General features: G+C 40.9%; 1 protein-coding gene and 2 non-coding genes across 17 annotated transcripts in view; all 3 read left to right on the top strand.

The window, feature by feature from the left end:
- The window catches only part of PUM1 (pumilio RNA binding family member 1), a 129,299-nt gene that overhangs the window by 99,414 nt on the left and 2,499 nt on the right, over window positions 1-27,386 (top strand). For 11 of the 15 annotated variants that reach the window (XM_058553489.1, XM_058553486.1, XM_058553488.1 and 8 more), the window contains 7 exons: window positions 8,010-8,277; window positions 9,592-9,721; window positions 11,564-11,698; window positions 14,873-15,010; window positions 17,794-17,919; window positions 19,364-19,485; window positions 24,638-24,830. In XM_058553489.1, the coding sequence (XP_058409472.1) occupies window positions 8,010-8,277; window positions 9,592-9,721; window positions 11,564-11,698; window positions 14,873-15,010; window positions 17,794-17,919; window positions 19,364-19,485; window positions 24,638-24,830 (1,112 nt within the window). The remainder of the gene's footprint in view (window positions 1-8,009; window positions 8,278-9,591; window positions 9,722-11,563; window positions 11,699-14,872; window positions 15,011-17,793; window positions 17,920-19,363; window positions 19,486-24,637; window positions 24,831-27,386) is intronic. The other 4 variants (XM_058553490.1, XM_058553485.1, XM_058553479.1 and 1 more) reach the window with 1 other exon arrangement.
- On the top strand, window positions 12,619-12,703 carry LOC131413271 (small nucleolar RNA SNORD103/SNORD85). Its single transcript, XR_009221933.1, has one exon. It is a non-coding gene; the product is annotated as a small nucleolar RNA SNORD103/SNORD85 (small nucleolar RNA).
- Window positions 25,678-25,762, top strand: LOC131413269 (small nucleolar RNA SNORD103/SNORD85). The gene has a single exon (XR_009221932.1). It is a non-coding gene; the product is annotated as a small nucleolar RNA SNORD103/SNORD85 (small nucleolar RNA).

Here is a 27,386-nt window from a genome sequence, read left to right as displayed (position 1 = left end):
GTGGTCCCATAAGATTAGTACCATGTAGCCTAAGTGGGTAGTAGGCTGTACTATCTATGTTTGTGTAAGTATACTCTATGATGTTTGCACAACGACAAATTGCCTAACGACACATTTCTCAGAATGGATCCCTGTTGTTAGTGACACGCAACTGTATTTTCTTCTGGTCTTTTGTTTTGTCTTTTCATTTTTTAAATGACTTCTTTTGAAATGCGATAGCTTTTAATTTTGATGAAGTCCAGTTTATCCTGCTTTCTGGTATAAAAATCTTTGCCCAACTCAAGGTCTTAAAAGATTTTCTACTGTATTTTGTTCTAAAAGTTTTATTGTTTTAGCTCACATTTAAGGCTGTGATCCATTTTGAGTTAATTTTTTGTATTGTGTGAGGTGATAGTTCATCTTTATGCATGCATCATTTTCCCCAGCAAAGTTTTGAAATTTTCAGTGTACAGGTCATACACAGCTTTTGTTAAATTTGTTCCTGCATATTTTATTTTTCTTTATGCTTTTGTGAATGGAATTTTAGTTTTATTTTTGGATTGTTTGTTGCTTAAACATAGAAATGCAATTGATTTTTATGTGTTCTTATATTCTGCAAATTTTCTGTACTTATTTATTAGTTCTAATTAATTAATTCTAATAGTTTTGGGTGGATTCCTTAGGATTTTCTATATATAGGATCATGTTACCTGTGAGTAAAGGCAGTTTTTCTTATCTGGATGCCTTTTGTTTCTTTTTCTTGCCTGATTGCACTGGCTAGAACTTTAAGCACTGTGTTAAATAGAATAGATGAGAGCACTCATCCTTGCCTTGTTCCTGATCTTAAGGTTAAAGTGTTCCTCTTTTACCTTTAAGTATGATCATTGTAGGTTTTTCATCGATCCCATTTATCAGGTTAAGTTCCCTTCTATTCCAAGTTTAAGAGTTTTGTCATGAATCGCTTTTGGATTTTGTTAAATGCTTTTTATGCCTTTATTGATGATTATGTGGCTTTTATCCTTTATTCTATGAATATGGTGTATTACATTAATTGCTTTTTGAATGTTGATCCAACCCTGCATTCCAGGGATAAATCCCACTTGGTCATGTTGGATTTGGTTTGTTAATAATTTTGTTGAGGATTTTTGCTTCTGTTCATGAAAGATATTTGTCATTTTCCTTTCTTGTGATGTCTTTGTTTGACTCCTTATCATGGTGATATTTACCTTATAACATACGTTGGAAATATACCACCCCCCTCTATTTTATGGAAGAGTTTGTGGAGAATTGGTAAAACATTTGATAAAATTCAACAATGAAGCCATCCTGGCTTGGTTGTTACTTGTGGGAAGATTTTTAATTACTAGTTCAGTTTCTTTATGTCTTGTAGGTTCAGAGTTTCCATTTCTTCTTGAGTCAGTTTTGGTAATTTGTGACTTTCTAGGAATTTGTCCATTTTATCTAAGTTGTCAAATTTGTTGGCATAGGGTGGTAATTTTTTAAAAAGTGAAATCTCCCTCCCATTTTCCCTCTTTCAGTCTCTCCCTCCCATCTCGCCCATACATGAATATACACACATGCGTATGCATGTTTAGTCATACGGTTTTTATGACTCCAAGCAAGGCAGATTTTGCAATTATTTATTTTGTTTGGCCTAAGTATGTGTTATATTTCTCAATTGAAAAGTATTGTTTTTGTAATTATTAATATTACTATTTAAATAATATTACTAACAACTAGATCTGTAATCCTCATTTGTGGTTTATATATGAGTTAATGAGACCTTTAGGCTCTCACCTATACCTAAAGCATCCATCTCTAATAAGTTCCACCTTCCAGCTCAACAAGAAAAAGTAAAGGATATGGATGTGAGTGTACCAAAAGTCTGATTCTTACCTTAAGTTTTCATGTCCTGCCTACCCATAGATCTCTCCATCTTAACACCCATCCCCTCCCGATTTCCTGAAATGATTCTTCATGCTTATGGTTGTCTTCATAATCCACAGATTGTACCACTTTTAAACTCTAAGCATCAAGAAGTAGCAGATGTAATTTATTATTATGTGCATGATTGACAACTCCCAGCCTTTTCATGTACACTGGGAAAAAAGTATTGTGCCCGTTGATTCCCACAGTGTTGAAATATAGTGAAAAGGAGCTCAAAAGTTTGTAATCTGTTCAGGGCAAAAGAATCTAAGCATTTAGTTTTATTTTCATGATGGAATTCCTATCTTCTTAAAATTGATTCTTCCTGTCTTTTAAATTCAAGGTGGTATGTGCCCTTAGTCCTTTAAGAAAAGCAAAATTCAAACACGGAAAGGTTTTCTCTGTCCCTGCCTGAACTGCAGTAGATGATTCTAATGTATTTTTCAGTAACCTATACTAATTTCAGGCTGTTAACTAGACATGTGTGTGCCTTTAGGTACTTCTCCTTTCTAAAGGGAAATGCACCTGGTTCTCTGAAAGTGACTTGTCATCTGTAAAACTAATTATGTGAAAATTAACTTACTTTGGACTCAGTATTATGTACTAAAGACAATTTGTCTTAGCTTATTTTAATTTAGGGCTACCTGGCTGTGGTATTAGGGAGTAGATTGGGGAGAACTTATTTTATCAACATTTTGGTGAGCAGTATTGCCTCTGCCTGTGTTAAGTACAGGGCCAGATGTTGGGGGCCTTGAGAATTTATCTTTAAAGGCGAATAAGGCAGGGCTTTGTCCATTAGGCACCTATCAGATCTATGAATACAAAAAACAAAGGAACCAAAACATTCCACATAGCAAGAGGGTGGAATACTAGATGGCTGCTGGCAGAAAACCCTTTCATAGACTTACATAAAACAATTGAAGTACATATTAATTTAGCACAGTATATTTTTGTTCATCCATTTACTTTTTTCTTTTCCTTGGGGAAGTTTAGCCCTGAGCTAGCATCTATGCCGGTCTTCCTCTATTTTATATGTGGGTCGCCACCACAGTGTGGTTGACGAGTGGTGTAGGTCCACACCCAGGATCTGAACCTGCAAACCCTGGCTGCCAAAGTGGAAGACGCTGAACTTAACCACTCACTATACCATGGTGCCGGCCCCTCATCCATTTACTTTTAATCTATATGTGTCTTTATTTTTAAAGTGGGTTTCTTGTAGACGACATATAGTTGGGTCGTGTTTTTTGACCCATTCTGACAATCTGTCTTTTAATTGATATATTTATACCATTGACATTCAAAGTGATTATTGATATAGTTGGATTAATATCTACCATGTTCGTTGCTATTTTCTATTTGTTGCCTTTGTTTGTTTGTTTCTATTTTTTTCTTCTACTCTTTTTCTGCCTTTTGTGGTTTTAGTTGAGCATTTTATGAATCTGTTTTTTCTCCTTTCTTAACATATAAGTTATACTTTTTTTTTTTTATTAACTTTTTGGTGGTTGTCCTAGAGTTTGCATCATACATTTACAACTAATCCAGGTCCATTTTCAAAGACTATGTCACTTCATGTGTAGTGTGAGTACCTTATAATAACAAATCTAATTCTTTCCTCCTGGCCGTTGTATCATTGCTGTCATTCATTTCACTTGTGTAAAGCATACATAAGCATATGTAATTGAATACATTGTTGCTATTATTATTTTAAACAAACTGTTTATCTGTCAGATCAATTAATCAAAGGCATTCTTCATTTCGGTTACAGTGTTTTTTATTTCCAGCATTTCTTGTTGGTTCTTTCTTAGGATTTCCTGCTATCTGCTTACATTGCCCATCTGCTCTTGCAAGCTGTCTACTTTATCCATTAGAGCCCTTAGCATATTAATCATAGTTTTAAATTCCTGGTCTGGGCCGGCCCCGTGGCTTAGCGGTTAAGTGCGTGCGCTCCGCTGCTGGCGGCCCGGGTTCGGATCCTGGGTGCGCACCGACGCACCACTTCTCCGGCCATGCTGAGGCCGCGTCCCACATACAGCAACTAGAAGGATGTGCAACTATGACATACAGCTATCTGCCGGGGCTTTGGGGGCGAAAAAAGGAGGAGGATTGGCAATAGATGTTAGCTCAGAGCCAGTCTTCCTCAGCAAAAAGAGGAGGATTAGCATGGATGTTAGCTCAGGGCTGATCTCCCTCACAAAAAAAAAAAAAAAAAAATTCCTGGTCTGATAATTCCAGCATCCCTGCCATGTATGTTTCTTTCTTTCTTTTTTCTTTTTTTTTTTTTGGTGAGGAAGATCAGCCCTGAGCTAACATCCATGCTAATCCTCCTCTTTTTGCTGAGGAAGACCGGCTCTGAGCTAACATCTATTGCAAATCTTCCTCCCCCCCCCCCCCCAAGCCCCCGTAGATAGTTGTATGTCATAGTTGCACATCCTTCTAGTTGCTGTATGTGGGACGCGGCCTCAGCATGGCCGGAGAAGCGGTGCGTCGGTGCACGCCCGGGATCCGAACCCGGGCCGCCAGTAGCGGAGCGCGCGCACTTAACTGCTAAGGCACGGGGCCGGCCTCGTGTATGTTTCTGATGCTTGGTCTTCTCTTCAAATTGTTTTTTGCCTTTTGGTATGCCTTGCAATTTATTTTTAATAGCCGTGCCTGGTGTACTGGGGAAAAGGGACTGCTGTAAATAGGCTTTTGGTGACGTGGTGAGGTGTGGGGGAGGGGACGACTTCTGGAGTCCTGTGATTAGGTCTCAGCCTTTTAGGAGCGTGTGCCTCGGGACTGTCCACTTCACAAGTGTTTCTTAGGTTTTTTTATCCTCCTTTTGGTAGGACAGGGTGGTTTGAGTAGGCTGGAGTTGTGTATTTCCCTTCTCTCGATCAGTTCCTTCTCTGATAATAACCCAGCCAATTAGGCTGTGGTTAACTAGTTTCCCCTGAGGGGGCAGACTTTGTTAATACAGTGCTCTGGCCTATTTCAAAATTGTTCCTTTTCTCTTCACCCTGCTGGAAGCCCAAGGAAATTTTTTCTGATATTTATTGTGGGACCTGGTTGGGCTCCCGGAGGTAAATCTCACAATATTGTGGGGGCCCCCACGACTGGATCCCCCATCCACACTGAGCCTCTAGCAATTTGTCGGTTATAGTTCAGGTTTTTCTATTCCGGTATTTACTGGTTTTAGTGGTAGTGTCCGCCCAAGTTCCTGCTCTGGTAGCTGTGATGACCTTTTTTCGCCTGTCTCTCCAGTCTTGGGGGCAGTGGTTTGCTGTATGTCCTCCCCTCTCTTATGGATCCAAGAAGAATTGTTGATTTTTCAATCTGTTGAGCTTTTTACTTGTTGTTAGGATGGAATATTGACTTCCGAGCCCCTTACATGTGGAACTGGAAACATGCACATACTAATTTAAACAAAACATTGAAGCCCTTAATTTCTGTGGAATGTTGTCCTAGGACACAGCTCTGTGAAATCCACTAGTGTCAAAATACTGTAGAAGACTTTGTGAAATCACTAAGAGGCTCCATTTGAGGCCCTATATGAAATGTTCCTTTTGAAACAAGGATTGCAAACTCTAACACTTTCAGGGGCTGCCTCCAGGGGCACAGGTGTTTGGATACAAGCACATGTAGGTGTGTAAACTATAGTTAACTGGAAAATAACACTTCTGCATATTCCCCATCTAAAGGAGATTCAGTCAGCAAATACTTACTGATGGTCTACTATTTGCCAGGTGCCTTTTCAAAAACAACCAGAAAACTACAATTTTAAGCAAAGATCTACTTTAAGCGTTGGTTTAATGTTTAAAGAAAAATTATTTGGCCCAGGCAAAATACTCCTGTTAACTGTCAGTTTGCCATTTATAATATAGTACCTGGGAAAATTTCTTTTCTTTTTTCAGATTTGTATACTTTCTTTGTCAATAATAAAAGCTGTGTGCGTATGTGCAAATGTGTGTGCTTGTATGTATATGCTGTCTGGTATCCCAAGAGACCAGAGCCAAAAATCAAAACTGCATGGCAAATGTATAAAGTTTTATTGTAGGTTTTTCCCATTATTCACGCCAGTCCTTTGTGTTACAGATTAGTCAGTATGCTTTTGGCCAACAGAAAATCCAACTAATAGTAGCTTAAACAATAAGTGCATTTATTGGCTCATATGTGTCATTGGACATATAGAGGTAGGACAGTGTTCGGGGTTGGTTCCCGTCATTCAGTCTTGTCACCAAGGACCTGGCTACCTTCCATGTTAATATGGATGTTTATCAGGCCTTTTAGGAGTTTGGTTCTGTTTCTCTGTTGATTTGTTACTTTTTCCTAAGTGCCTTTGTTAGTGACCAGGTTCTTAAAATACCTTTAAATTGTTCTTCAAGCTTTTTGGGTTCGTGCTATTCTTTCTTCTTAAGCATGTTCCTTGCTGATATCACACTCTCCCAGTACCTGCTGACCTACTTGATTGCCACCTCTTTGCCCATTTCTCCCCAGTCTTAAGTCAGGGAAGAAAGAATTGTTTCTGAACTGGAATAAAGAGCAGCCATATGGCTACAATTCTCTTTTCTTATAAATTTCCTCTCTTCCTTTCCTTAAAGAAATGTTTTCCATTTGGATTAAGAAATATTATGGAATTTTACAGGAATAATAATGTCCTTTATAACAAGAAAATTTGATATAACTGAGGCTAAGAATGAGTCTGTGGTTGCAAGGGCACCGACTCTGGAGTCGGGTCCTGTGACAGATTCTGGCTGTGATAATTTTGGGTTTTGTATCTTTGGACAGCATTTCACCTCTTTGGGTCATAATTTTCTGTTACATAAATGGGAATTAAAAATTTCTTTTCCAAAATGCCAGTGAGAATTCAATAGAAAATTTATGTGACATAAACTTTTAGCATAGAGCCTGGCGTGGGACAAATGCTCAATAACTGTTGTACACATTTTAACATTGAGCCATCTCCTTTTGGTTCCATCACTTTCATTGAGACCCAGACCTTTGAAGCTGGGCCCTAGAATTCTGTGGAGAAATCCAAGCTGGGTATCCTTTTGTGGCTACCATTGAACTCATTCCTTAAAACTCAAGAAGAAGTTAATGGGCAGTTTGTGTTGGGTGACTTTTCTCTTGGATCCTGAATTGTTATTCATCTACACTCTTTGTGGTTTATGTGGTACTTCTTACCTGCTTTGCTTTTTTGTGTAAAAGGAGTGGGGGGAAAAATGAAAAAAGGCTTCACATCGTTTTTATAGTACAATCTAAAGGTAAAAAAAAATAACACCCTTGTAAAAAAAAATAAGAATATTGAAAATATATACTCATTATAACTTAATACTCTGATGCATGTTTTGATAAGCCTTTTGGTCATATCTCTATTTTATCTTTCGAGGGATTCACGATTATTATTCCCTTGTCATCATTCAAAACAGCAATGTCAGTGGCATGAAAGTTGTTGCTACTGCAATCACTTCAGGCTCTGTCCCAATAGAAGGTGTTAAGAGCTGCCCATGCCTGATGAAGAACTTGAAACCTTCCATTTCCAAGCATATGTCTTTTTTCCTACCCCTGTCCTTGGCCTGGGGTGCCTTAGTGTTTTTCACACTTCCATTTAGCGACAGAACCATTTCTTCAGAGCTTTTTGGGGTGTTCCTTATATAAAACAGACTAATCTGGGTACCCTGAATTTCTTTTAAGAGAGGGTTTCAAATGGGAGTGGGAATGACTCAAGCAGTGGCAGGCGTCTCCACAGAGCTCAGAGTGGAAAACCACTGAAGTCTCTGTGCATTTTGTGTTTTCTGATTTCTGGTGCTCGGATGCTGGTTCAGACGGCAGCCGCTGTCCCCATCATTTTAGTTACTTAGAGCTACACTGTTGCTCCATTATTGCCTGCAGTCTCTTATCATTGATTAAAGCATTCCCCTCTCAATCTCTGTGCACAAGTTTCCTTCCAGCTCGGCAAGTTGGCCTTATGAAAGTCATGGCACTAATAGAATTGAATCTTAATACACAAGCAACAATTGAGAAGAAATCAGAGATGATGCAGGCTTTCATGTGTGAGATGCTTTTTCCTCTACTGAACAAAGTTGGTTAAGAATGAGTCTTGAGTTCTCCTGTTCTGTAACCAACAGGAGGACTCACAAATGGCAGTGGAAGATACATCTCTGCTGCTCCAGGCGCTGAAGCCAAGTACCGCAGCGCGAGCAGTGCCTCCAGCCTCTTCAGCCCCAGCAGCACCCTTTTTTCTTCCTCCCGTTTGCGATATGGAATGTCTGATGTCATGCCCTCTGGCAGGAGCAGGCTTTTGGAAGATTTTCGAAATAACCGGTATCCCAATTTACAACTACGGGAGATTGCTGGGCATATAATGGAATTTTCCCAAGACCAGCATGGGTCCAGGTGAGGACTTGGCTTTGGCATTTAAGGTAACTGAAATTTTAATGCCTTGCATTCCATGCTTCAGATAAAGTATACACTAAGTAAATTGCCATAAAATAATTGAAACAGAGGTTGCCTCTTGGTATGCTTCTGTTATTTATTTCAGAGGGATGTGGATGTGAGGCTCACCAGATATACAAGTGATTGAAAAGAGCCATTTAGTAGTCTGGATCACATGCTTAAAACAAACCTTTTTACCTTTCTGAAAGATGAGCCTGGTGTTCCTCCTTCATGAGAGCCTCACAGAATGTCAGCAGTTTAGGAAACAGAAACACTAACACAAAGTATGCACACTTTTGCTGCTTTAATCACTATTAAGAATCTTGCTCTCAGAGATATTATTCACATGGAAGTTTGGATCTCTGATGCTCAAGAGTAAGACAACTCCACCACTTTTCTTTGTTGTTTCACTCTGCAGAAGTGAGAGTCCCTGCAGAGGTGAGAGAGAAGAAGCTATTAAAAAACACAGAACTGTGCTTGGGTTACCCCTCCCTGTTGGACTGTTCCAGTGGGCTTCACAGAAAGGGACCCTGGTCCTGGGGAAAAGCATAGTTATGGTGACACCACCAATCCTTCTTTACTGTTTGTCTCTTGCTCTTTTTTTTCTCTCTGACTGTGCCACTGAAACAGTTTGTGAAGAATCTGCCTCCTCTTTAAGTTCTGCCAGCTTGCTACTGGTTTTTCTGGTATAGTCACCTGAGCTAAAAAAGACAAAATGAGTAGTTGCTACTTCTGAAGCCAGTGCAGACATTTATAACAACTGTTCCACATTATTAATGAGTACCACTTCATACGAATATGAGTGAAAGACTATAGTAAGGGCCATAAGCTTTGAGTTTATTGATGTGGGACTGGTTTCTAAAGGAAAAAGTCGGGTAGAGTTTTCCCTGTGTTATGCCTGCCTTCACCCTCTCCTCTCTTTTCCTGCCCCTCTTTTCGCCTCCCTCTCAACCCCATACATAAATAAAATTTTGTACATATGTCCTACTGTAATGAAATATACTAAAATTTAAGTATACTTTTAAAAGCTCAAGTTAGGGGATACTTCACACTATAAAATTTTTTTTTCTTTTTTAGAAATTCCTCAAGTGAGCACAAGTGATTTATTTAAATAACACCATTGTGTGTGTGTGCACGTGCGCCAGTGTATATGCGCATACACAACACACATACATATAGTTTCAAAACTGATACGTTATATAAATTGAGCTAATCCTTATTTATTTCTACGTCTTCCTAAAGTGCTGTGATTGCCCTTTTTCCTTTGTACTTCAGATTCATTCAGCTGAAACTAGAGCGTGCCACACCAGCTGAGCGCCAGCTTGTCTTCAATGAGATCCTCCAGGCCGCTTACCAGCTAATGGTGGATGTATTTGGAAATTACGTCATTCAGAAGTTCTTTGAAGTAAGCCTTTGTTCTTTCTCGCCTTTGACTTGAGATAATCTCCAGAGCGTTTTGATTTTCATTAGCTGTTTGCAGAACTACAGTCCCATTCCAGTCCTCAAAATGAAGTGTGTGTAGTCTTTTTGAAGAGCTTTTAAATGTTTCTCCAATTCAGAAGTATATCATTTAAGTACCCAAGCAGATGATGCCAGTCTGTTTTGGAAGTGTGTTTGGAGAACCATTTTCCCCATTTAGGATCCAGCACATTATTTCTGATTGTTTCAGTAGTTTCACTAAACATATCATTTTTGGAGGAAATAATCCTTGTAAGATCATTTTAGTAGGATCACAATAAAATGTTCTGAAAAAGGAATTAATTTTTTTTAGGATTCCTAGAGAATTATCTTTGGACACCAACTGTAGTGTTTTTCATCATAAACTGCCATCATGAAGATTGATAAACGCTGCTTCTTGGGTGGTCCTTTGGCCTTGGTTCCTTATTTTTCCTCCATTAATGTGAATAATGTCTGCTCTTGTTACCATTGTCTTTAGAAAGGATTAATGAGATTGTTGGATAATGTCTGTTTCCCCTACTAAACTAAAATGTCAGAATGGCAGGGATTTTTGCTTACCGTTGTAGCCCTGGTGCCCTGGTATCAACAACCCCAAGTTATAAATCCAGAAAGGAATGAAACATTGAGATGAAGAATCTGGTTCGTGGGGAAGATGCTGGAACTCTGCGCCTTACCTACCCCCAAACAAAAGAAATTTGAAACTTCTTACATCTTATTTTGTTGTGTAAATAAAAAATGGATCACTCACAGCCTTTATCCTCCCAGCTTTTCTCATAAACACTGAAGTTTTTTGACTCTGAGTTCTCCAGCTATGGGCTAAGAAACCAACCTAAATATGATTCTTGTATTTTTGATTTTAGAATGTCTTTTCACTGCTATTTTGTCACAGATATAGAAATCTAGAGATCTCCAGCTCCAGAGGTTAGTGCAGCTAGGGGTAGCAGAATGAACAGTGGATTATAGCTGTATGATTTGGGACAAGCTAGAGAACTTTCTTGGCTTAGAAAATGTCCGTGGACCTTAGTTCCCTTGCATGGAAGGTGAGTGGGTTGGACAAGCTAATTATTCGTAAAGTCTCCTCCAGTCTCATGGTTATGCTCTTCAAAAACAAATGAAAAGCCAGGGATGGAAACACATTCTGGGAAGAGTTTTAACATTGTGCAGCCTTACCTCTTGATGCTGCTCACTTTTTCCTCAGTGTTGCCTTGTGTAAATAGACGATATCAATTCTTGGAGGGATGTAGAACACTAATTCCAAACAGTGTGTCCATGTGCGCTTTGGCTTGAACGTCAAGTAGACGAGAGAGGAACTTCTCAGTCCACAGACCTCAGGTGCCTGTAGTGCTGTAGATGTGCGGCAAGAAGTCTGAGTCTTCTGAGGAAGATTAGACGTTGTCTAAAGCCCTAATAAACAATGTTTCCTACATGTGTTATTATTTTTAGAATAAATATAAACGCTCTTGTAATTAATGGAGTATAGATTCATTTAATGGTATTAATGGATTAATGGCAGCTTTGAGGAATTACGTATTTGTTTAGCAGATATTAGTAGTGAAACTACTGCTATTGGATATCTGAGAAATTTTTTAACATTAAAAAGCGTTCCTCATAATCAGAGGCTGAGAACTACTGGCTTGAAGAAACAAAGGCTTTTTAAACGAAAGGTTTAGCTAATCATAGGTGACGGGGCTAAAAGAGGTGTGCTGGTGGTGGATACAGAATAGTGGACGCTTTGCCTTCTCTGGTTTCTTTCCTCCTAAGTAATGGTGTTTACTCACATTATGTCTAGTTTGGCAGCCTTGACCAGAAGCTGGCTTTGGCAGAGCGGATTCGAGGCCACGTCCTGTCATTGGCATTGCAGATGTACGGCTGCCGTGTTATCCAGAAAGCTCTCGAATTTATTCCCTCAGACCAGCAGGTAATTGTAAGTTTCCCCTTTAACTTTTTTCTTGGTGTTTGATGTTTCTCCATGGTACATGTAGTAAACCCTGTAAATTTGTCAGTCTTTAGTTTTGGTTTCTTTTTTTTTTACAGTTTTTCTTTGGTGCTTGTGGCTGCCTTTCTGTGCATGACAAGCATGAACTGTGCAATTAATTTTGTAAATTTATAGTGGATCAAGTGTCTTGTGTTAAAACCAGTGGTTTCAAACACTCTTCTCTTTGATTAGAACTTAGTCTTTAGTGGGCGCAGTTTTACAGGTGGATTTCTGTTTAGCAAGAATGGAAGCAGATGAAAGACTAGTAAGTTGTCATTTTCTTCAACCTGAATTGGCCACTCCAACAAACCAAACTTTTATCCACCCCACCTTCCATTTTCCTTCACTTCCTCTCATTCATTCATTCCACCACTATTTACTGAATTGTGCCTGCCCAGTGCAGTGCCGGATCTGGCACGTTGATTTGAAGCCCACTCTGTGCCAGACACCAACACAGAGACGACTAAGACTGATCCCTGCCCGCAGAGCACGGTGTGGGGAAGAGCAGTAGTGAGCACGTGAGAGCACGTGCCCTGAGTCTTTGAGGGGAGGCTTTGCAGGAGGAGAAGTCCAGGCTAAAGAGGAGTTAGGAGGAAAGGGACAGAATGTGAACTGTTAGGTGCTGTGGATGGGAGCTGACACGGAAAGTCCCTGAAGAAGCCCACGGCTTCAGGAACAGTCACGGAGCAGGTCTAGCTTGTGCCACGCAGGCCACAGGGCCCAGGAAGCAAAACCAAGCCCCAGGCAGGGATGCTGCAGCTGTGTTTGTGCTAGGCAGTGCTGCGAGCCTCGGGGTGCTTCTGATCTGAACCCTCAGCCTCTGGGCTCTGAACTCACCCAGCGCTTCTCACTTGGAGGGATGGCTGTGGTCTGGCAATGATGAGCTACTTGCCCTCACTGAGAACAAAGTTCGGTAATGAGAATCTTTGTTATGGACTCGAGTTCTGAGCCAGACGAGGCACCCACCACTTCCCATTCAAAGCAAAACACAAGAAAACACCACACCGGTGCTGGTGATGGCGGTTGAAGGCTGGGGGAGTCCAGAGTCCTTAAGGTGTGAGCCTCATAGATGTGCATGTCAAGACACTAGTGAAGGCAGAGGGGATGTTGGATGCACACGGCGGGTTTGGAGTTCATTCATTCAGTGTTCAGTACTTGGAGATGCAGAGTGATAAAATGGGTTTGTGTGTAAGTAATTAGAAGCAGAGGTGAGGCTACTACTGTTAGTTTTCTTCTGATGTTCAAATCATTATCAGTTTCAATTTTCCCTGAGATTTTGATGGATAAACATTCCATGGTTGAATCTTTCTTCTTTAATTTTCTTGTTTCTTTTGAACATGGAAGTTTCTTCCTTTTTTGACCACAATGCCTACTTGCTGAAAGAAAGCAGGAATATTAGTTTCCTAGGTAGTTTTTCCCCATCTTTACCCTCTCTCTTGATTGTGGTAAATTGTGGATTTTGTCTCCAACTTTTCAGATTTTACTGAATTCTGTTTTCTGATTGGATGACTACATTGTAGTAGCTTTTCACCTCCATTCCTTTTCCCCCTGGCTATTGTTCTTCTATCCCATATTTCTGTGTATCTTTTTCTGGTCTGGTTTCCTTGTGATATCTGGTTCTGGGCCTGAACTACACTTCCTGCTGTGGATAATTTACTGTTTTCAGGATGAAAGTTTATTATTTTAGGATGAAATTAACTCATCTCCGGGGGAGTTTTTACCTCTTTGGGCTCAAGAAAATATTCTGGGGAGCCACTTCCCCTTCATTTTGATTACCGATGTTCCTTGGCTTTATCTTTATATATGCATCATTCTCTGCTTATAATTCCCATAATTGTATTTCTAGTATAAATTATTGTTTTCTGATGTTTGGTGAACTGCTTTAGGAAACTTTTCCTTTCTATTGCCCTTTGCTTCTTTAGTCCCTGGCATTGTAGTCTTGAATTTCTTTAATTAGAAAATTTCTTAGTTGCTTAGACACATTCAATATCTCAGGGATTTAAGACATTGCGTTCAGAAATGTCACCATTTTAAACTGGCTTAGAGTCTTCCACAATAAATATAGAGTCGGCACAGTGGAGCTAATATACAGAGATTGGATAAAGCAAGGAAATTGGGCAACAGGTACCAGGGCCCAGCTGTGGTGCAGATATTCAGCTTCAAGATACCCGAGACCTGGCGCAACAGAGTTTGGGGAAGGGGTCCAGTCAAAATCCCAGCGTCTCTCTTTTTGTACCCTTGTCACCTACACACACACACACACACTCTCTGTCTGTCTGTCTGTCTGTCTGTCTCAATATCTGCCCTAGATGCCCTGAGTATGGACACTTTTCATTAAGTTACCGAGAGTACTGTTCCTGCTGAACTTGCAGTCACGGTGTCCTATAGAAAGATCATGTTGGAGTCACAGACGTGGACTAGAATTCTGATTCAGTCACTTTGTATCTGGAGTCTTGAATACATGACTTAACCCCTCTCAGACTTAATTTCTTCATATATGTGGGTGGAGGGGTGTGCAGGATAATATGTAATTGACAGATAGTTGACTGACACTGTTTTAAAACACCACCACAGCAGCCAGATTGCTTGGGTTTGAATCTTGGCAGTCTAGGTCTGTGATTTTAATAAATAATTTAATTTCCCTGTGCCTTGGTTTCCTCATCTATAATAGTGTCCAGTGCATAAGACTGTTATGAGGATTCGTTGAATCAAAACATGTTAAGCACTTAGAGGTATGCCTAGACTAGAGTAAGCTCTAGATTAACTACTGTCATTATTACTAATAGTACCTTACAGTGTTGTCATGATGACTTGTATGTGAAGTTCTCTAATACAGTGTACTGTTATCTTCTATTTGAAGATGTCTACATTTTTTAAAACTCCCAGAGGTCTTTTGCAAGTTAGAGAACTTTTTTTAGACTGGTAACTGTTGCAGGAAATTTGCTAACATGGGAAACAGCTCCAGTCCTCATTTGTTGCCAGGTTGTCATAGTACCACAGCTGAGTTGTTTGACTTTCACTATCATGGATTCCCTGCATTTGTGTCTGGTAAGGAGTACGTTGATTGTCCAGGTGTTTGCTCGTTGTGATTCTGGTGGTGCTTTCTTTCTTTGTCTCCAATAGAATGAGATGGTTCGTGAACTAGATGGCCACGTCCTGAAGTGTGTGAAAGACCAGAATGGCAATCATGTGGTTCAGAAATGCATTGAATGTGTGCAGCCCCAGTCTTTGCAGTTTATTATCGATGCGTTTAAGGGGCAGGTAAGTAACTTAGGAAAGAAATAAGAGAAACAAATTGATGGGTGTTTCCATTGTGAGCAGAAACAGGATAGGATTTATGGAGTGTTCTCAAGTGCTTAATGTATTAGACTGCAGTAAATAACAATCCTGTTTAGTGGTGTCAGATAGCTACCTCTGTGTACCCAAGTCTCTTCCCTTAACTGTCCATGGGGCTTCTCTCCATCCTAAATGCACATTCTGCTCACGTTGTGGTGAGATATTGTCATCAGAGTTAAGATTAAATCTCATGTTTGAAGAATAAATTTTTTCCTTTGGTTTACTATTTATCTTGATGTTTAAAAGTTTTTATCACATTTTAAAATTCAAGTCACAGAACTAATCTTGTAGGTCATATATGAATATATTTTTAAAATAACAAGGTGCTTCTTGCTTAATTTTGGGGGGAGTGGGGCGGTGATCAGGTTGGTTGAGCTCTGTTACATGGCCAAACGACGAGAGAGAGCTTCTAACTATAGAAGAGCCTGTGGGCTGTTAGAACCGGCTTCGACACATAACACATAAGAGCCTGTGTGCTGTTAGAACCGGCTTCGACAGAGTCAATGTTTTCTTATACTTTCGTTTTTCCAGAATTGCCACTTAATTGGCTATTGTCATTAATTTTTTTTGCCAAAAAACAGCGTCCTCACATCTTCCTAAGCTAGGTATGACAAGAGAGTAAAACACATCTCCTTCTTGGGTGTGTGAATTATCTTGTGTGTGTTTTTTTTTTTTTTAGAAAGAGGAGAAAAGAATGGAAAATACTAAGTAGATTTTCAGGTGTAGTCATGTGTACTGCTAAGCCTAGATTGAAATTGGGATTTTACAGTTGTTAAGGTTTTGGGGTTTGTTCAGTTATGGCAGTGGTTAAGTAGATTACAGACATTTACCCAGGGCGTTTGGGAAATCCCTTTGGGATTTTCCGAGTTAATGAAAAAGAGTAGATCTGTTTACTTTAAAATTAAGATCTTACGTTTATCAAAATATACAACAAAGTAAAAGGCTTAAGCCACCAAATGGGAGAGAATATTTTCAAGATGGAACTCCCAAAGAATTGATAACCAGAATATATAAAGAACTCTTGTATTCAAAAAGAACAATACAAATTAATGCAAAAATGGGCTAAAAGCATGAATAGACAGAAGAAACACAAAGTGCCAGTAGACATAAGAAAATAATTCCATTAGTAGTCAGGAAAATGCAAAATAAGGTCACACATGATGGACCATTTTCTACCCATCAGTTGCGGTGTCCTGGCAGGGATGTGAGATCTGATACACTGCTGGTGGGAGTAGATATTAGCTCAACCATTTTGGAAAATGGTTTAGTATCATCTTTCAGAGTTCAGCATTTATATTTCCTGTGATCTAGCACTCCGGGCCTAGGGAAACGTGCACATATACACCACGAGACATGTTTTGACATGTTTCAAGCAGCAGCATTCTCCTAATAGGAAAAGACTAAATAATCCAGATGTTCCTCTGCAGAAGATTAGACAAAAAAATAAATAAATAAACTTATATACTTATCCAACATTATACTATACAGCTATACAGAGTAAACTACAGAAGCCCACAGTATTATGAGTAAATATTTGAAACATAATGTTGAGAGAGATAAGTCAGTTGTTCCAGACTGTGAGTGTTTAGCATCTTTATAAAGCTAAAATTGAGCAGAACCATGCACTACACAGCTTATGTTTACAGTTGTACACATAAAGCTACATATATAAATCACTTAATGCAGTGACTGACACTTGGTAAACATCTAATAAGTGTTAGCTGTTGTTATTGTTCTCATCATTACTGTCAGTGTTCTTGATAACAGATCTGAGGTGTAAGTTGCTCCACATCACTCAGCTAGGAAGGGCAGACTTGAGATCTGGTGATTTGGATCTGAAGCCTGTGCTTAACTTGCTCCAGACTCAGCAAAAGAGGAAGCTTATTGCTGGAAAACATCCCAATTCAGTTCACAACATTGCAGTGTGGTTATGTGAAAGCATTCAGGATTTGATCCTAGCCCTACTTCCCTTTTCTTTTTTTTCTTTTTTTTTTTTTTGTGAGGAGATCAGCCCTGAGCTAACATCCGCCAATCCTCCTCTTTTTTTTTGCTGAGGAAGACGGCCCTGGGCTAACATCGGTGCCCATCTTCCTCCACTTTATATGGGATGCCGCCACAGCATGGCTTACCAAGCAGTGCGTCGGTGCGCGCCCGGGATCCGAACCAGCGAACCCCGGGCCGCCGCAGCGGAGCGCGCGCACTTAACTGCTTGCGCCGCCGGGCCGGCCCCTCCCTTTTCTGTTTTTAACCCTCTCCTTTGACACTGTGGACTCTTAACTAAGTGTGTTTTTTATTTCCTTAACTAATTCTCTGTTCCTTTCTAGGCTTCTTGGAAAAGTCATTTTCAGCTCTGACTTGATGTACATCTATGAATTCCTACAGTAGTTAAGAAATGGGTTTACACACATACATAGACACCCCCCCCTCTTATTTTTTGTAGAGAGAACATAAATGCCATATTTATAACTTGGGCTTTTGATTCAGACTCTCAAATGTTCCTGGCTCTGTCATTTACTGTCTGTATGGCTGTGGGCACATTATGTAAACTTCTGGGAGCTTCAGATTTCTCATCTGTATGCTGAGAATACTCATGACTGTGTCTCCGGGTCATTGTGAAGATTAATGAGATCATGTATATAAACAATACTGAAGCACTGAAAGTGGCAACTGTCATTTTTGGCTTTCTTATCTGTGTTTGTCTGCCCTAGGTATTTGCTTTGTCCACACATCCTTACGGCTGCCGAGTGATTCAGAGGATCCTGGAGCACTGTCTCCCTGACCAGACACTCCCTATTTTAGAGGAGCTTCACCAGCACACAGAGCAACTTGTACAGGTAGTGGACTTGCCAGTAGAGTAACTGCAAACACCAGTGGGCTCGTGCAGGCCCAGAGCATGTGTGTTTTCTCAGTACAGGTATCCGTTCTAGAAGGGGTTAATGTTATGTGTTTAAAATGCCCGTTGAAGCTTTTGGGCAAGTTTTCATTTGCACCAGCCTGCTTCATGTTTTATGAATCTGGGTAATGAATAGAGCCTGGGCCTTGGAATGAAGAGATCTGCCTGTCAGAACTCTGTTGTGGACCAGCTAGCTGTGTCACCCTAGGCCATGTAATCTCGTGGGTCTCAGTTTCATCATTTTAAATGAACTAAATGGATTAGTTGATTTCTTCATTCTAGCTTTGATACTTTCTCTTGCTTCTACCACTAAAAATTTCTCCCACATCACACTAACCATTTGAACACTTTCTACATGTATTGTGTTTATACCGAAGGAATTTTTTTGTTTGTGTTTGTTGTTTGTTTTGGTAGGAGTTGTGAGATTGTAAATGTATTAAGTATTCCTTGTAGAAAAATTTGCAAGTGCAGAAAGTAGCAATAAAACAAAAGAAATTATCCATAATCTTGCCATCCGGAAACAAACACATTTGGCATTGACATTTTTAAAAAAAGATACTGTTTGTACGCTCTATATTTTACATCTTACAAATAGATAGTTTTGCCTCCGGAATTCCTTATTTACACACATTTATTCTTTAGAAGTATCTTTCACGTTCCTTTCACTTTCGATGGGTAAGCATATCCATTGTATGCTTGTGATGTTGTTTAATTAGGTATTGCTTATTTTGTTGGACATAAACATTGTTTCCAATTTTTCTTTGTTAGAGATAGGTTCAATGTACATTTCTGTTTGAAGAAAAATAGCTCTTTATTCCCACCTACCCTCCCTTAAAATTTTTTTTTAATGAGAGGATACCTACTTTTTTGTGTATAGTTAAGAGCCCAATTAGGACCTTTGGGCATAAATATATACAGAAACATTCCATTGTTTGGTAATAACGTATTCCTGTTTTGTAATGATAGGGAAAAATTGTCACTACCTATCCATTTTTAAAATTCTTCTTTTTTTTTTTTTTTGAGGAAGATTAGCCGTAAACTAACATCTGTTGCCAATCCTCTTCTTTTTGCTGAGGAAGATTGGCCCTGGGCTAACATCCGTGCCCATCTTCCTCTGCTTTATATGAGACGCTGCCACAGCATGGCTTGACAAGCAGTGTGTTGGTCTGCGCCTGGGCTCCAAACCTGCGAACCCTGGGCCACTGAAGTGGGGCGTGCGAACTTAACCCCTATGCTGATTTTTAAAATTCTTGTGTGTTCATTAGTATTCAGGAAAGCCATTGTGGTGCTACAGGAAGATAGGTGTTGATTAGATATAAGGATTTAGATAACCCACAGAACTTGTTTTTACATAAATTTTATTTCTATTGTTGTTTCTCAAACAGGATCAGTATGGAAATTATGTAATCCAACATGTATTGGAGCATGGTCGTCCTGAAGATAAAAGTAAAATTGTAGCAGAAATCCGAGGCAATGTGCTTGTATTGAGTCAGCACAAATTTGCAAGGTACGTGCTTTGAATTACAGACTTTGTTTTCCGGAAGAGAGGATTAAATAGTATTTTTAGATCGAGAGAGAAAGAATGAAATTTCTCTCTCTCTTTCTCTTTTTTTTTTGGTGAGGAAGATCAGCCCTGAGCTAACCTCTATTGCCAATCCTCCTCTTTTTCCTGAGGAAGATTGGCCCTGGGCTAACATCTGTGCCCATCCTCTTCTACTTTATACGTGAGATGCCTGCCACAGCGTGGCTTGATAAGCAGCGTGTACGTTCATGCCTGGGATCCAAACCTGTGAACCCCAGGCCGCCGAAGTGGAGCATGCAAACTTAACCACTACGCCACCAGGCCGGCCCCCTCTTCTTCTTTTTTTTTTTTTTTAATGTTTATTTTTCTCACAGTATACATAGCCTAAAAAGTCGAATAGTTCTACTACAAAGTATAAAACATAAGTCCCTTAGTGGGCTCCTCATTTCCCCAGAGTCAGCCACTTTGAAATCTGGAGAATATGTTTCTAAAGAATATAAGTTTTGTACTGTGACAAACTGAACGTTTCATTAACTTTTCTGTTTGGAATTGTGAAATGTTCTTTTCTCCGTTTCCTCTTTGGCGCCTGAATTGGGAGGCAGTGTACCATATCTATATACAAGCCTCAGTATTCTTAGAATTTCCTTTCCAGTCTTCATATTGTACCAGCTCAAGAATAAAATGCACTAGTTATTCCCAGGTTGTGAAAGATGTTTTAGGTAACTTATAAGTAGCAGAGGTTGGAGAAGAAACTGATGGCCCTCCAACAGGTCAGTGGTATGGTCTTTTAAGTAAAGTCTGTATCCTGCTGTACACAGTACATTTGTATTTTTGCAGTGTTTTTCTTATCTGGGTTTAGGATAAATTGCAAGGCAGGTGTGACTCATACAACCTTGATGTTTTTACTTGTTTCTTTTTCTTTCTTTTTTTTTTTTTTTTGTGAGGAAAATTAGCCCTGAGCTAACATCTGTTGCCAATCCTCCTCTTTTTGCTGAGGAAATTTGACCCTGGGCTAACATCTGTGCCCACCTTCCTCTACTTTATATGGGACGCCGCCATAGCATGGCTTGACAAGCGGCGTGTTGATCCACGCCTGGGATCCGAACCTCCGAACCCCCTGGGCCGCCAAAGCAGAGCGTGTGAACTTAACTGCTACACCACTGGGCCAGCCCCTTAACTTGCTTATTTTTAATTTGTGAAATCTATTACAACATGGAAAATAGAGAAAAGAAATGAAAGCACCCATAGAACCAGTGTTTCAGTAGCCTAACCATATCAGGGTCATCATCTCTTAGACCTTGCATTGCTGTTATTTGACGTTTGCCAGCACCAGGGAGGTAAGGGTCAGAATCTCTTAGGTTTCTTCTTGTGTCAGTGGCCTCTTTACTTTTTTGTTTGGTGTATTTAATATATCACCCTTGGATATAGTATAAGGATTAATTAATATTACAGTAGACTTGTGGTTTGGTAATGACTGAGTAGCTAATATGGGCCCAACCCTCCCACAGATAACAACTATAAATTATGGACAAAATGCCAAAAAATACTAACTGAAGATATTAGAGAGTGACCAAGAGCAGGTAGATAAACGGGGGTCGGGGTGAGGGGCTACTGATACTTGGAAGAAGGTTAATTGCACTGTGGAAGTTTCTTGCCCCCTTAAAAAAACTTTTTTTTAAATTGAGATATACTTGACATATAGCATTGTGTAAGTTTGAGGTATACAATATGAAGCCTTGATACGTTTATATATTGCAATATGATTACTATAGTAGCATTAGCTAACACCCTTATCATGTCACATAATTAACGTTTTTGTATGTACGTGTGTTCAGAACCGTTAAGATCTAGTCTCTTAGCAACTTTGAAGTTTATAATACAGTGTTCTTGACTATAACCAGGAAATTTCCCATTTTTAATGACTTTTATCCTCTAGGCACTTCCTAGTCTTCTCCACGCTGAGCTCCTAAAGTTGGGATAGAAAATCTCCAGTGTTCCCAGAAGGCAGAGTTTGGGGCACCCATGACAATGAGAGTGACTAAGTAACAGGGGAGAAATCCTGGAGAGGAAGAAAACCAGGGAGGGGGAGGCCCAAGTTTAAACTTCCCAAATATCTTGTTGACTCCTAAACCAAACTTGAAGCAGCCCAAATAAGGCTAAAAGAATTGAACTGAGATTTCAGCTGCTGCCTACTGAATGGGAGAAGTTTGCAGTTTGAGTTCAGCCAAGTGATGAACTGCACCAAAAAAAGGGATGAGGGACTAACACTATTTGGAGGAACGTAATGGAACTTAGTTTTTATAGTGTATCATTCGCTATGTCTAGATAATACAAAAATGTGATCTATACTCAAGAAAAAAGAAAAAAATAGAAAAAAAAGTGATGAATAGTTCCAGACCACCTAGATGTTCACAGAGAAGGATTATAAAGCAGCTATTTTAATTAAGCTCAAGGATGTAAAGGAAAATGCACTCGTAGTGATTGAAAAGAAAAGAAATGTTAGTAGAGAATTAGAACTGTATTATAAAACGAACAAAATGGAAGTTCTAGAATATTCTAGGAAAAATATATTATCTGAAATAAAATTAACTGTACGACCTTAATAGTAGATAATGGAAAAAAGAGCCAATAAGCTTGAAAATAGATCAATAGAAATAAACCAATAAAATAGATTAGTGACCCTCTGATATTTTTGATGGTGACCGAGAATACAAAGTAAATTTTTCATTGACTTTGCATGCACAGGCACATGCGCGTGCACACACGTAACTCAGACTGTATTGCCTATGATTCATTCTGATACTTAGTATTTTCTTTCATTAAAAAAAAAAAAGCTGGGGGCTGGCCCACTGGTGTAGTGGTTAAGTTCGCGTGTTCCGCTTTGGTGGCCCAGGGTTCGCAGGTTCGGATCTCTGGCTCAGACCTGCACACTGCTCATCAAACCATGCTGTGGCAGCGTCCCACATACAAAATAGAGGAAGATGGGCACAGATTTAGCTCAGGGACGATCTTACCAAAAAAAACTGGTCACAAATCACTAAGTTGATTTTACCACCCACAAATGAGGTTGTAACCAGTTTCAGAAACACTAGAATAAACTTGGAAGACTGAACAGATTTTGATCGTGTATTAAGGTGGAAGCTTTTGGTCAAGTAGGATCCTATGGTGGTAGCTGATCTATCTGCTTGCTTTCTTGGGAGGCAGCTCAGTGCTGAGGATTGAGTCTTCCACATAGAAGAATGAGTGTCCTGTCCCCAGCCCAGTTGAGCAGCAAGTCCTGTTCTAATCCTGACCACTCTGTAGGGCATGCTGGCCTGGAGTGGATGAAAGTGCATCCCAGTCCAGCAGTCCTGAAAAGAGATGAGTTCTTTGCCTGAACATTTGGAGATCATGACTGGCTTTGTGCTCTCTGAACCAGCTCAGTAATATCTTAACTCTTTTCTGCTAAGGGAGAAGCCACTGGATATTAGGAGAGGTACTTCCACAGTGCCACATCTTTAGCTCATGCTAGAATTGCATAGTACTATGGAAGGAAGGTGGGGGAAAAAAGTTTTCCCATATCACTGTATCAGAAGGGAGAGGGTATTGTCTTAATTAGATTTGCTAGATAGGCTCACTGGATTTGATATACACCATATGTCTCAAGAAGAAAGATTGAAGAAATGTCTGGTAGGATGGTAGTTCTTGAACATTTTAGCTTGAGAAATTCTTTTTGTTTTCTAAATAAAAGCATATGCATACGCTCAGTGTGCAGAACCAGGTAACACTGAGAGGGTGCTTTCAGAGCTCCATGGAACAGCACCCTCTTATGGTTTGGAAGCCTCTAGAATAGAGAATTATTCTGGTGACGGTTATTTGTGATGACTGTTCGAATCCAGAGGACCGGCCTTTGGGAGATAGAGTAAGACACTGTCCCCACCTTTAAGTGCTCCTGGAGAGGAACACGTGTGCTTTTTCAGCCCCTGATGGCAAAATTAAGACAAGCGGGTGAAATTTCAGAGAAGAATATTTTGCTTCAGTGTGTAAGGAAGAGTGTTTAACAGAGCCATTCACCCATATGGTAGGTTACCCTAGAAAATTACTTCCAAATCTTTGGAAATTCCCAAGCAGAGGCTAAATGGCCATCTCTCAGGGTTGTCAGAAAAGAGCTTTCTGCATTAGCCAGGTCTGGACTCTCTTAAGTTGCTTTTGTACTTGAGTGTTCTATGATCCAGAGCAGCTCTTCCCCACCTAGCTGTGAACTCTGTGCAAAGCTGTCCACTGCCCACCCACCAGATGTTCTCTCTGCCAGGTATTGGCTCCAGCAATATAAATACAAATAATATGTATTGTTCTTAGACACCGCACAACTTCCTCATACCCACAGAGCCCAGAGGCAAAGTAGTGTTGACTTATAAAACCAAATATTCATGAGTCATCACTCACTCCTGGATGGTAAGTACCCATCAGCATGGCTGTGTGTAATTTAATCAGCTTCTACAGTCCCTCTGGATTGTAGAAAAACTCTGATTTAATGTGACCACGTTCCTTTTTTCCTTTCGCAAGATGATATATTTGTGAAGTGTTTAGAAATGTAGGCAGACCTGTAAGGTTTTTCTTGTTCTTAGATTGTTCAGGAGGCAGCATGAGGTTGAATGGGTACTATGGCTCCTACTCATATATTCCTTCACTCAGTAAGTCTGTGGAGTCTCTCTTGAGTGCCAAGCTCTGTGCTTGGCACTAGGGGTATAGACACAAGTAAGACTTGTGCTTGGCCTCAGTAAGCTCACAGAGGTGACGAAAGAGTTGTTCGGTTTTGATTGTGTTGAAGTTATGTTCATTAACCAGTTCGGCTAATAACCAGTCTTGTGAACCTTGTGTTTAAGTCCCTTCACTTATGTGGGCTTGTTACCCTCACCTGTTAGAGGGTTGGGTCTGGTATCCTCCAAGACCTGGTCTCAGCTGTGGTTCACGTTGGAAGCCACAGATGCCAAAGGTGAAGAGTTTCATAGAGCCAAACAGTTGATGAATTAATCTTCCAGAAATGTTAAGATCTCTTTTGCTACTGATCCTGTGTTTAGGGCAGAGGCCAGGCGAGGCCAGCTTAGCTAACAGGTTCTGTCTTCTAAATGTTGTCCCTGGATTTGTCTCATTACAGCAATGTTGTGGAGAAGTGTGTCACTCATGCCTCCCGTACGGAGCGTGCTGTGCTTATCGATGAGGTATGCACCATGAACGACGGTCCCCACAGTGCCTTATACACCATGATGAAGGACCAGTATGCCAACTACGTGGTCCAGAAGATGATTGATGTGGCAGAGCCAGCCCAGCGGAAGATCGTCATGCATAAGGTAGGCCAGATTGGACAGATCTCAGTCAGAGAGAGAGTGTACAAGGTCTTGGGTTCTGCACATGAAATGCAAAGGAGGGTGGACATCTTGCTTCTTTTTTCAGAGTTTATCACTAGACTATGTCTCATGCTGTGCTCCTTTTTCCTTTTATCTGGAGTGGCCATCGTCCCCATGTTTGCCACCCCTCCTCTATTGATAACTCCCTCGATCTTTGTGAGGGATTTCCCTCCCTGATCCTCAGGCCATGCCTGCCCCTCTGCTCCTGGGAGACCAGCTTCTCAGACCTACAAATCATCCTGCTCACCTTCTTTTCTTTTCTTCTTCCTCCTCCTTGTTCATTCATTCCACCACCATTTACTGAATCGTGCCTGCTCAGTGCAGTGCCGGGTCTGGCACGTTGATTTGAAGCCCACTCTGTGCCAGACACCAACACAGAGACGACTAAGACTGATCCCTGCCCGCAGAGCACGGTGTGGGGAAGAGCAGTAGTGAGCACGTGAGAGCACGTGCCCTGAGTCTTTGAGGGGAGGCTTTGCAGGAGGAGAAGTCCAGGCTAAAGAGGAGTTAGGAGGAAAGGGACAGAATGTGAACTGTTAGGTGCTGTGGATGGGAGCTGACACGGAAGGTCCCTGAAGAAGCCCACGGCTTCAGAAACAGTCACGGAGCAGGTCTAGCTTGTGCCACGCAGGCCACAGGGCCCAGGAAGCAAAACCAAGCCCCAGGCAGGGATGCTGCAGCTGTGTTTGTGCTAGGCAGTGCTGCGAGCCTCGGGGTGCTTCTGATCTGAACCCTCAGCCTCTGGGCTCTGAACTCACCCAGCGCTTCTCACTTGGAGGGATGGCTGTGGTCTGGCAATGATGAGCTACTTGCCCTCACTGAGAACAAAGTTCGGTAATGAGAATCTTTGTTATGGACTCGAGTTCTGAGCCAGACGAGGCACCCACCACTTCCCGTTCAAAGCAAAACACAAGAAAACACCACACCGGTGCTGGTGATGGCGGTTGAAGGCTGGGGAGTCCAGAGTCCTTAAGGTGTGAGCCTCATAGATGTGCATGTCAAGACACTAGTGAAGGCAGAGGGATGTTGGAGATATGCAGAAGTTTAAAGCATGTCCCTTCATTCATTCAACAAATACTTATTAAGTGTGCATACTCTATAGCAAGCCCGCTTGTCAACAGGGCTACTAAGTTGGTGAACACAATGGTATTGTGCACAGATAGTTACAGGGATGCTGGGGAAATATTGGGGGAGGCTGTATAAGAATGTGACAGGGTGCTTCTTCTAATATGGGGGTACAGAGAAGGTTCCCGAAGAGAGTGACATTTGGATAAAGCCCTGAACCTTTCCGGGCAGAGGGAACCTGGTGTGTGAAGGCTTGGAAGCAGGGGACAAGACTGTATTTGAGGAAGTAAAGCAAGTTCAGTAGGGCAGGAGTGAGGTGCCAAAATCACATTTGCATTTCAGATAATTGTCCTGGCTGATGAGTAACTTGGAGGATGGGAGGCAGCAGGAGTTGAGGCAGTGAGGAGACTGGACAGGAGGCGAGGAGATGGTGGTGACTTTGGGACTGAAGAGAAGTGGACAGAATGGGGCTTAGCAGTTGGTTGAGTGAGGGAGTTGAGAGAGCAGGAAGAGTCCCAAGAATCTAAAAAAGTAAGAGTTTTTCAGCTCTTTCACTGCTAGACTCTTTCCTTTTTAGCGAGAGGAAACACTGCGAGTGGAGCAGGTTGGTTACTTTCACCTCCCATTAAGTCAAGGAATAAAGGGAGTTCAGCCGTATGGTACACACACGCGCATGTGTGTGGTTAGATTTTTGTCTGGAGGAGGAGAGATGTAAAGTAGCTGAACTCACCAGTCAGCCAGTCCCAGGGCAGAGAGGAGAATAAGTTGAATTTCACTTAGTTTCTAAAAGGAGAGCTACTCAAGTTCTAATGACAAACACCTTAGCCACATACTTAGTCCTCACTACAACCCAAATGAAAGGGTAATGTCATCACATCCTTTTTTACAGATGAGTTTAGGGAAGTTAGGCAAATTGTCTGGGTCACACAGCTCAGAATTTGAGCCAAGGACTATTAATAGTTTCCCATGTAGGCTCTTAGATGAGAATGTGATAGCTGATGTGGGTTTGTGTCCTGTGTAGGGTGCAGAAGTGGTTTCTAGAGCTACTGGACCCTTCCTTGCTTTGAGGACACAGCTAAACAGACAAAAATTGTTGCCCTCATGGAGCTTTCAATCTAGAGAGCATCCATCTGCCCTGGCCCGTTGGCCAGTGTGTTTGAGTATGCAAGTGTGAGCCTAGATGGGGGAACAGGGTAATAAGCCTTGGTCCTTCACTGTCTGTGTGGAGTGATTGATGCATAAACCAATGATTGTAAATGCAGTGTGTTACGTGCTGTGGGTGAGGTATGCAGAAAGCTCCATGAACTCAGAAGAGAAAAGGTGGGTCCAGAGAGGAGCACCTCTCATTGTCTGGGATGCTCCAGACTGCTCAATGTGGGTCTGCCCAGGGAGGGGAGAAGAGAAGAGAATGCTTGTAGAGCTGAGCTGAGCTTG

This window comes from Diceros bicornis, chromosome 13 (genome assembly GCF_020826845.1).
Source record: "Diceros bicornis minor isolate mBicDic1 chromosome 13, mDicBic1.mat.cur, whole genome shotgun sequence".
In the NCBI taxonomy this organism is placed as follows: domain Eukaryota; kingdom Metazoa; phylum Chordata; class Mammalia; order Perissodactyla; family Rhinocerotidae; genus Diceros; species Diceros bicornis.
The sequence above is the reverse complement of the archived record's forward strand: the minus strand, read 5'-3'. Positions and strand labels throughout refer to the sequence as shown.